This window comes from Drosophila montana, unplaced genomic scaffold (assembly GCF_035044405.1).
Source record: "Drosophila montana isolate Dmon_TW-CO22-7 unplaced genomic scaffold, ASM3504440v1 contig_3217_1, whole genome shotgun sequence".
Lineage (NCBI taxonomy): Eukaryota > Metazoa > Arthropoda > Insecta > Diptera > Drosophilidae > Drosophila > Drosophila montana.
This window is the reverse complement of record NW_026998097.1, coordinates 1,692,364-1,702,343: the sequence shown is the minus strand read 5'-3', so window position 1 is coordinate 1,702,343 and position 9,980 is coordinate 1,692,364. Positions and strand designations below refer to the sequence as shown.

The 9,980-nt window shown below is 39.6% G+C and overlaps 2 protein-coding genes across 3 annotated transcripts; both read right to left on the bottom strand.

The window, feature by feature from the left end:
- Positions 1–4,342: 4,342 nt before the first annotated feature.
- LOC135433157 (uncharacterized) lies at positions 4,343–6,209 on the bottom strand. 2 transcript variants are annotated; one of them, XM_064689123.1, is made up of 4 exons: positions 6,136–6,209; positions 5,524–6,025; positions 4,747–5,447; positions 4,343–4,694 (listed from the first exon to the last, which is right to left on the bottom strand). In XM_064689123.1, the coding sequence occupies exons 1-4, from the start codon at positions 6,136–6,138 to the stop codon at positions 4,629–4,631; spliced, it is 1,272 nt and encodes a 423-aa protein (XP_064545193.1). In that variant the 5' UTR covers positions 6,139–6,209; the 3' UTR covers positions 4,343–4,628. The 2 variants fall into 2 exon arrangements, with proteins under 2 accessions (XP_064545193.1, XP_064545194.1); XM_064689124.1 differs by lacking the exon at positions 6,136–6,209 and having other exon boundaries at positions 4,747–5,460; positions 5,524–5,675.
- Positions 6,210–7,064: 855 nt separating this feature from the next.
- On the bottom strand, positions 7,065–8,229 carry LOC135433298 (uncharacterized). The gene has a single exon (XM_064689311.1). The coding sequence runs from the start codon at positions 8,020–8,022 to the stop codon at positions 7,267–7,269; it is 756 nt and encodes a 251-aa protein (XP_064545381.1). The 5' UTR covers positions 8,023–8,229; the 3' UTR covers positions 7,065–7,266.
- Between the last annotated feature and the right edge of the window lie 1,751 nt (positions 8,230–9,980).

Here is a 9,980-nt window from a genome sequence, read left to right as displayed (position 1 = left end):
ACAGTTCTTGGAATTAGCTTTTGACAATTGGTAGCTATACTGATTGCTCTCATCTATCACAAGCTAAGGCAAATAAAATGGGATTCCCTTAAAAAATAAATAACATAACGAACTGTCACTAACTAATTGATTTCTTATTCGGACATTTGCAATGTACAAACCATTTATGACCATAGAAATCAAATGTTTAGCAGAGGACGAAAAAGCATACGAATAAATTCCATCAAAATCAACGGCAGACAAAAACTCTCCGTGCGATTATTTGTGCTGAAGACTGTTTTCCAAAACCCAAACCAATTATTTAACCGATGCGACCAATGACTAATTTGCAGCACTGTACGTGCGTGCGGATTCCGGCAAATTGACTGCCCGAATTTTCATGGTATGTAAAAAGTCATAAAAAATAGACTGCTCGACTAGGTGATATCCTGTACAAAGGAATCAAAAGCTGAGCAACGAGTTTGGCTATATTCATAGGAACATTATCACAGCCTTATATCCAACTTCACGCTCTGGGTCTAGGGTATACAAATAACGAAATGAAAAACAAAGAAGAAATTATATGTAAAAACAAATGATTTGGTAATTGGATTTCCAGAAATACAATTTGTTCGCATTTGTTGCTGACAGCTGCTACTCACAGATGCCCTGCCAATAAAATGCAATAAACAAGTGAACACTTCTCAATGCACGACAATTGATTTGAAAAGAAATATTTATCACTCGAATGCCACTTGACGTACTCACATACCTTTTTAATATAGAAGCTAAGCACGTGCTAATCAATAGACGCACGTTAATTTTAGTGATAACTATATTAAATTTCTGATATTTTAAGGAAATCAGTTCGAGTGTCATTCCGACTAAATGTTCAACAGCATGGTACCTAAATCCACTAATTAGTTGAATAAATTTGTGGAATTCATGTCATAGATATGCTATATAAATTTATCCCAAATTTCTGTGTGTTAATGAGTAAATTAGGCTTCTATTTACATTCGTGCTTTGCATTTGGGGACAACAAATTTAGGTAAGCGCGCCTGGCTATGACAATTAGCGCATAAATTTTGATTTTCCATAATTTATGTTAACTAATCGTAACACATGGCGTATGCGTATTGCACTTGTCATAGGCTAACAATTAAAATTACTGCCAAAATTGGCGCAAGTGGGTGAGGGGCCATGCAGAAACAACATCTGGCACTTGACTCTTGCTAATGGCAACCTTAATTATAAATTTTCATCTTCACTTCTTTTCAATTTTGCACCCCGTTGCCCTTGTCAGCTGGCTGGCTGCAGCAGGTCGTCGCTCAATTAAAAGTGCATTAAGAGATTGCACGGCAGGTCACAATGTTAAGGCGCCAGATGCTGCCTGATAATTTCTTGCCTGATTGCAGTCACTTAATGAAAGTGCTTAATTCGTGAGGGACAGATGCAGTAAATGGCATTGAATGTAGCTAAGAACAATTTCTGTGCACAAAGTTGCCATGTAATGTGAAATCAGAAGAAACAATTCCGAAATATTTGGCTAATTGTCAAAGAAATTATTCTACATTAACTTGATTATGTTCCTAATACATATTGTTCATACACTAAAAGAAAGCTTAAAGAGCACCTTCAGCTTATAGGATATTAAGACAGCTGCAATTGTATGCATACGCCCATATTTATAGCCCGATGCCTGATTTTTCAAGCACCTTTTTATTCAGTCTTTTGGAAGAAGTGAGCTGAAAAGCTCTTGTATAGCTCTTGTATAAGCCCCCTCGAATAACACTGATACGCCGTGTGACCGACGCTGTTGATGGCAGCAACGCGGCATTGAACAAATGAACAAGAAGAAGAAGAAGAAGAATAAATGTAGATGGCGTTGGCGTTGGCGTTGGCGATGGCCAAACCGGCCACTGCCGCTGGCACTGATAGCCAGCAAGGCGGCTTTCAAGTGCAGCTGGCAAACGCGCCAACTGCAAAAGACAGCGCCAAACAGGGCAGCGAAAAAAGCAGCGCACTCATTTTTTATATATTTTCATTTTGCTGTTGTTTTTGTTGCATTTGTTTTTTAAAAGGGATGTGGCTGTGATTTTTTTTTCGTACTCTTGCCAGTTGTAAGCAATTTTTGCCGCTCTCTTTCTCTTGGGCGAAACATTTTAATTTAAATGTTAAAACGTGACGATAGCGCAGTCACTGGGGGATATGAGACTGTCTCCTGTGCCAAAACGTCAGTCAGTCAACGACACATGCAGTTATCCACATTATACCTAACCTTTACTAAAAGGTCACTTAAAATTCGACTACATTTTGTGCAGCAAAAACTAATTATTCATGTTAGAGCATATTTAATCCGTGCTTTAGCTTAAACTAAAAGAAATCATGCAGCTTTTAAGTTTACTATTTCTTTTTTTTGTTGCGACGCATTTCCATTTGATGGTAGGGTATTCATATGCTTGTCTTGCTGTTCTTGCATGTTCGTCAATCTTGTTGCTATGTCATTGTCAGCTTCGTGATGTGGCTACTGTTCTTGTTGTTGTTGTTATTGTTATTGTTGTGGTTGTTATTGCTTGTTACTTGAGTGGATTACCAGCGATGTTCAACGTCCAATGTCCAAAGGGACCGAAGCAGCCCTTGGACAAAAAACTTGTTAAATTATGCCTGGTCAAAAATTTGAATGACGGCGCGCTTTGGTTGAGCCGAGGGCAAAAAAATGTGGATTCTGTCGAGCCGTGGTAACCACGGCTCAAGTGCCAATTAATAAGTTTCGCCATTGGCATGCGTAAAAAAGCCCAACAGCCACAACAACAACAACAACAACAGCCACAACGACAACAACAAGAATAATAAAAAGGAGCCCCTTCGGTTGGCAGCCGACCGCGCCCGTGTCATGTGATTACTGTGTGCAGTTGATGCTGTTCAGTCGTTGGTCAGTCCTGTGTGCATGAATTATTCAAAGAAAAGGATATTAAATGCAAATACACACGTACACAAAAATACATATACAGAAGCGTATATGTACATACGTTTATTTGATGTCCCAGTGTTGTTTTTGCTGCTGTTTGCCGAAGAAGGATGAGGGCACGCTTGAGTAATTGGAAGTTTTTACTGCCGCCTCGTTTGCCCCAATTTCGTGCATACTGTTGCTCCCCTTGTTGTTGTCGTTGTTGTTGTTGTCGCTGTTGTTGATGGAGCAAATTTTAATTAATAATGTGCGGCTTCACACATTGCCATAAAATATTCATGCTGGCTCAGTGGGTACTTTAGACTGTCGTTAAAGTTTATTGGCAAAATTACATTTGCCTTGCTGTTTAGCTGCATTTCTCTTATTGCAATCCCGACTTTCTACGTGATCTTAATTTTTCGATAATGCCAATTGGGTCTTTCGATTTTAAAATCGATTAAAATGATGAAATTTGAGATGCCAGAACAATCGTTCACTTTGATCACAAGCTTTTCCTACACTCAACCATCAAAGTTTAGTTTTATTTGTTGATTTTAAGGAAGCTCAAGTTTCAGTTTCTGCTGTTGTTGCTTGAGAGTATTCCCAAGAAGACGATTTATACACATTCACATTGCCATTTATTGTATTTTAATTAGCAAAAATGCTGTCAGTATAAGTATCGGTATGCAAGAGAATTGAACAATAAGTAAGTTTACATGTAGTAATATGCATTACGATATCAGGGTCGCCTCAAGTGCATTGTTGCCATTGTTGTGCGTTGTTCGTTGGCCTGTTGCTGTTTTTCTTTCACTTCAGACGGTGCTCGTTTCACTTTCCGGCTTTTGCCATCCCTCTGCACAGTGCTCTTGCACAAAAGGAAATTTTCAGCAACAATGTATGTTGATTTTAACTTTAACATGTTGCAGTTGTTGTTGTTGTTGTTGCTGCTGATGTTGCTGCTGTGTGTGCTATTGTTGCTATCTGTAATGCTGGCGTTGTGCTCGCTGCAACGTTTAATTCAATGTAAACGTGTTAAAGCGTGCCCAGCATGCGGAAAAACAGAAAAACCGTTTTCAATTGAAACAAATAAGGAATGGCCGCTCAACTGACTGACGGGTACTACTTTCCGACAATTGATCCTCTTGCCAACTGGCGCTGCCTGACAAACACGGGCAGTAACATCATCATCATTATACATATATCATTTCACACGCGTGAGGGCCCATCGACGACAACGGGAATGTTAAATTCACTCATTTAATTTGATTTTAATTTCATTGGTTGCACTGTGGATGCAGCGTGTGGCAAATGAAATTGAATCCTGGCCAATAATCAATCCGGTTTTAATTGCGCCAAAGCTTTTCGAACGGCTTTACTTATATATTACATATATTAATTTAATATCATTAAAAGTTACTATCGAATATATTATTTTATTTCTGCTGTTTCTTACATTATTAATGAGTTAATGAAGGTTTTTACAATACAGTTCCTGTTCAATTATGAGGTTATATTTGCTAAAAATTATCATTTTGTTCTTTTCTTAAAATTAAATAATTTTTAGATCACAGTTGAGTATTAACTGTTAAAATGTGGTTATTTTAGATTCCTGTGCAAAATCTAATGCTCTTCAAGTCTAATTTACCGGCCCGACTTGATACTCATAATAAATGCCACATCAATTCGCAAAACTAATATTTCAACATTTCCAAGAATCAATTTCAAATGCTGAGCAGCTTAGAACTTTGTTGCGTTGAGATAGTTCCTATTGAAAGTACAAGTTAGTTGCTGTTTTTGAAGCGAATGTAGTTACTTACCTTATTACGGCTCGTACAATCCGTAAAGGGAAGTTCTAGCTTTAGCGGCGTTTGATTCGGTTCCGTTCTGTTCTCAAACAGCAATTTTGTGACGTCCTCAATAAAATCAGGGCTTACGTTTCCCGAAGCAATGCACAAGAGCTGCAAATGCTTGCATTCCCCTATAACTTTTAGCAGAGCAGCTGAAATTTCTGTTCTGCTAGACATCCAAATGCTCAGCTCCTGCAGCTGCGTCAACTGCGACAGCATCTCCACACTTTCTGCTGTCGAGCAGAAGCACTTCAGCTGCCGCAGGCCGGACTGTCGGACAATTTGCAGTGTCTCCTCTATGCTGAGGGTGCCTCCATCGATCTCCAGACGTTGTAGCTGTTGCCGCCGCGCAGCCAAATCGGTAAGTAGCGGCACAAAGGAGCCGCTGCGCCGAACTCCAAAGTGTATAAGCTGCCTCAGCTTAGGCAGCTTAGCTAGTGGCTTGTAAGCGGATGGCTCCGCCATCATGCCAAATTGAAGCGTTTCCAGATTGGCACAATATGGGACTATATCGGACAGATTACGCTGGACGCTGTTATAGCCGAGGTATAGATGGCGTAGACTGAGATTCGATTTGCAGCACTTAGCGAGAACTGGAGCGTTTATTTGTGCTATGTGCAGATGTAGCTCCTCAAGATGTTTGAGCTGGATTACATTATCATAGGTAAATTCTGCAATGGAAGACTAGATTTAGTGGCAAAATAGACAGAATGAGAGAGAGAGAGATTTGCTTCCCATTTCACTTACCATCTCTCGCATGCAATTCTAAAACTTTGAGCTCATTTAAGCCCCTAACGGCAGTTAAAATTTTCTCAAAGGGCTTTTCAATTGGAATGAAGCTCTTCTCTTTTGACTTTTTAACAATTAAACGCTTCAAGCTGACCATTCCGGTTAAAGTTAGGCAAAGTATGCTAAAACAATTGATGGGCGCTACACATCCAAAATTGCGAAATGATCGCGAAGTATCAAAGTACTCCAAATCGATGGTTAGACCCTCGACTGATTCACGGCAAATGCAGAATCCGATCAGCTCTTGTCTTGAGCTGTTTTCGTCTAGCGTAAACTGGCGAAATTGCTTCCCGGCCCACGCTATAGCCACCGCACGAAATCGACAACAGACTTGGGCAAAACTGATTTGATCCTCAGCCGTCAGATAATTTAGCAAATAACCAAGGCAATCATCGTTTAAGTCCAAAATATTCAACGCGCTCATTTTTGCGAACCCACGTGTTGTGCTTTGATTGCGAGACTGAATTCGAAATAATAGTAAATAAATATAAAATCGCAATGCTATCAAAGGCCACGTATCTCAACCGCATGACTAATCACTAGCTATTCACATTGCGATTAGATACATACCATAACGAGCGTGTTTGTTGCAGCTCGGCTCGGCTCGGCAGACAGTTAGCAAGCACGTTTAGTTATTCTGTCATTTCACAATACAATTAACATATTAGTTGCTCCCAACAACAAAATGCAATATATGGTAATTGCTACGTATAGTCTATAAGTAATAATTAATGAAAAAAATATTAATATTGCTGTTCACTCATGCTGATAAAATTTATTAAAATTTATGCAGCTCTCGAAATTCAAACGTAAAATTTGAGACTTAAAATTTGCATAAAGGTCAAATTTGTATAAAGCTGCTTGCACTAAAACTACCCTGATGTAGGCTTGAAGTCCCTATTTTTTATATATCGATCGGCCTTTGGATCCAAGTAAATCATGCGCACGTTATCGAACTGCAAAGCCGGCTTGTTATTAACTTTAGACTGCAATTTAATTGGCCCTAACCCCAGTGCTTGAGTTGCTTCTTTGATGGCTGAAATAGTAGGTTCAATAGATGGTCCTAACACTGGAACAGGTTTCTCCCAACTATAGGGCATTCGGCTTCGCGTTTCGTTGATACTTCTACCAGATCGCACCCACTGGAAGCTGCTTTTTTTCAGGCTTACGGTGCTGATGCCGGAACCGTTGGCGCTGGCCGAACTGTGTGGCCTATGGCTGGAGCCCGGCTTCATGCTGTCGCTTTCGGATTGTGTTGACGTCTTTTTGGGTGGCATTGTTATTTTCTGTACTGGCAGCTTTAGTTCCTCTTGGGCTGGCGGCGGCGCATCATAATCAAAAATAACATTCTGCAAGACGATGGCGTCGTCGAGCAGGGTTGGCACGAACAGCTGCGGTTCCCGGCCGGGACATTCGACCAATACGACGCTCTGGTCTGCCAGTAGCTTAAGGGAAAATTTTAACTGATTGGTTTTGAAATGCATGACTTTTTGGCCAAATTAGTTCTCCTTACAAACTTTATTCTGAAACTTCATATTACTGGACAGAGAGAAAAATCATAGCAATATATATATATGAATATATACATTTACATCTCAATATTTAAATATTGAAGTTTGGCGCCTGGTTATTTGTGAGCACAATATGATTCGAAAAGATTCTGGAAGAAGGGCGATGCGGAGCTATTGATCTTCATTTCATTTACGCGTCACCAGCTTCTTTGGAATTGTACTTGATATGCCTCTTTTTCTGCTTAACCGTGGTCAACTTTTCTTTCTGTTCTCTCTGTTCCATCTGCTCTCTGTGCGCTTTTTGAGGTTTCGCCTCCTGACTCCCCTTATGTTCTTTTTGTTCTTTTTCTTCTTTATAAAAAAGATGAAGTGGATTTACCAGAAGCTTGGATAAACCAACAGCCTGGGTTGCCAAAGTAGCGGCCATAAAAGCAGCTGTATTCTTTGTAGAAGTCCGCTCCTTTTTCGGTTTTCGAGATACACATTGCGCCAACTCGCCAGCGGAGACGCGCTTCATGGTAACGCAATGACTAGAAATTTGAGGCAGAAATATCTCAGATTCATAGCCATTACATTCCACAAGCACCACGTTTCCGTTCGAAATGAGCTTTAATTCGTAGCGTAGCTTGGAGACGTCACCGGCTCGCGCAGTGCTGACTGAGGGCATCTTCTTTGGCGCCAAGCCCGCCGTTGCTGTGGTCAGCTTGCGGTTCGGCAGACGCTGGCATCGGTGCAACGATGTGGGAGAATGGAAACTTAATTCACTAGCCCGGACCTTGGGCTGCCGGCTGCATATGACATTCGTTAAAGACACTCGACCGTTTTGCACGTGGGGCAAAAATATTTCGGACTCATAGCCACGTGCTTCCACTAGGACGACACTCTTGTCCGCCAGCAACTGAATGTTAAATCTAATATGGCTTGTGGTTGCAAAGTGTTCGCACATACTTATTAGGCGCAGGATCGGCAAATGCTGTCAATCACAACTGGAATTTGAAACGTTCAAAGGTTATTAACTGAAATTGGCTATGCCCCTCAATCCGTATAATCATTAATATAATTGTTAATCTCTTTAAGGCGAAACTTAGATTTAGCATCTATCCAAATGTTATGAATTTTTTTTTTTTAATTTTGTGTTTTCAGAAGCATGCCGCTCACTTTTGATTATTTTGTCAAAGTGTTCTGGCAAACTAATTTAAGTAAGGTAAACAACATTTCTGAATCCAGCTCACAGCAAATGAAAAGGAATTCTAATTATGCATACATATCTACGTATGTATGCAAATGCAACTATTTTCAGTGACACTGGCAACAATTGGCATTGTGTTAGCCTCCAACTGGCATTTAATATCGCCTCCAGGACATCTAAATTGAATAGCCCCAATTTGCGTCTGTTTCCCACGAACCATCCAATAAAGAAAGCCACAAACCCGCCACGTTAGGCTATCAGCGATGTACCAGAATCCAATACCAAGCATTTTTCCTAATTGTATCAAAGAGCACCGAATTTATGGCCCAACTATTTAATGTCCGAGTTTCTGGCCGTGCACCGGCTGTGTTTTATGTGCCCCGAGCAAGCGGAGTTGGGGTGCAGGAGCATCCTTGATAGCAAAAAAAGAAACCAGCAACCACTTTCGGCTGGCCAGCATCGTTTCAGTTGGTTGGCTTGGTTGGCCAGCACAGCGAAGTATAAAAAATTCAATTATAAGCGTTTATAATGATGTGGGTGTGGTTACACCTGGTTCGTATACTATTACATCCAGTTTTTGAGGACAAGATATCTAGAGATGCTTAGCAATGTTGTTAGGCAGTTCGGGATGCAGTTGAAGCTATAGCTAAGTCTTGATTAGGATATTTTTAGTGCAACTATTATAATAAGATGCAAGCAATTTAGATCGATGAAGGTGATTCGATAAAAAATAGTCAACAGTCAGGACCTTTTCAATTTCAATTTAACTGTCACTTTTATCAAATTTAATTTTTGGACCTAATTTCTTTATATATATATCGTAGATTTTTCTGTTAAATTGATTTGCAGTGTTTAACATGCATTTTTATTTTGTTTTGTGTTTTCTCATTGGAATTGACGTTGATTTGCGCCTATCCCAATGGTAAAGGCCCAGAATGATATTTCAACGCCTGTCGTCTGGCCAAGTAATTTAATCTGACAAGAGCCAAAAATAAATAGGCTTAATGTGTGAAGAAGTTGGCAGCAACGTGTTTGAAATGCTCCCATCGGCAGTTCCCAGCTGCCCAAGAGCTATATATATACATATATATATATCTTTATATATATATATTTGCATGTATACGTTTGTTTGGCTTCACTAGAATCGCCCCAAAGACATGAGACTAAGCACAAAATTTGCATAAGAAAGTGTGAAAGACTCTCCATAGCTCAGGGTGTGTATGTGTGTCGGTGTGTGTTTTTGTGGGTGTGAGTTTTCCATAAGCCGTTTTTGCAGTTTTTGACAAATGACTTAAAGCCTTAAGGGTGCACAATTTTGAAAAGGGTTAAAGTAATTTGTTGAGACTGTTAAATATTGAATGTGGACCAACAACAAGGAAACAAAAACAAATACATAATAAAAATGAAATATATTCGTAAAAACAGTAACAAGGACGACACGATGTATATATTTCGCCAAATATTGTTTAAGTGAAAAAATAAAAAAAAAATTCTCATATGAATATTTATAGTTGTCTTAAAAGTGGCAATCAAATTTTTATAAACCATTGAGTTTTTGGGTCTAAATAAATTTTTGCCCATTATTGCCATATAAAAGTGTGCCTACGCACAACAAAGTGTGCCTCTGTTCCTCCCTTGCCCTTAAACTAGATAAAATATGCCCACGAATAACATTTTGTCTTAAGGAAGACATTCAAATGTGCTGCCAGGGCAGC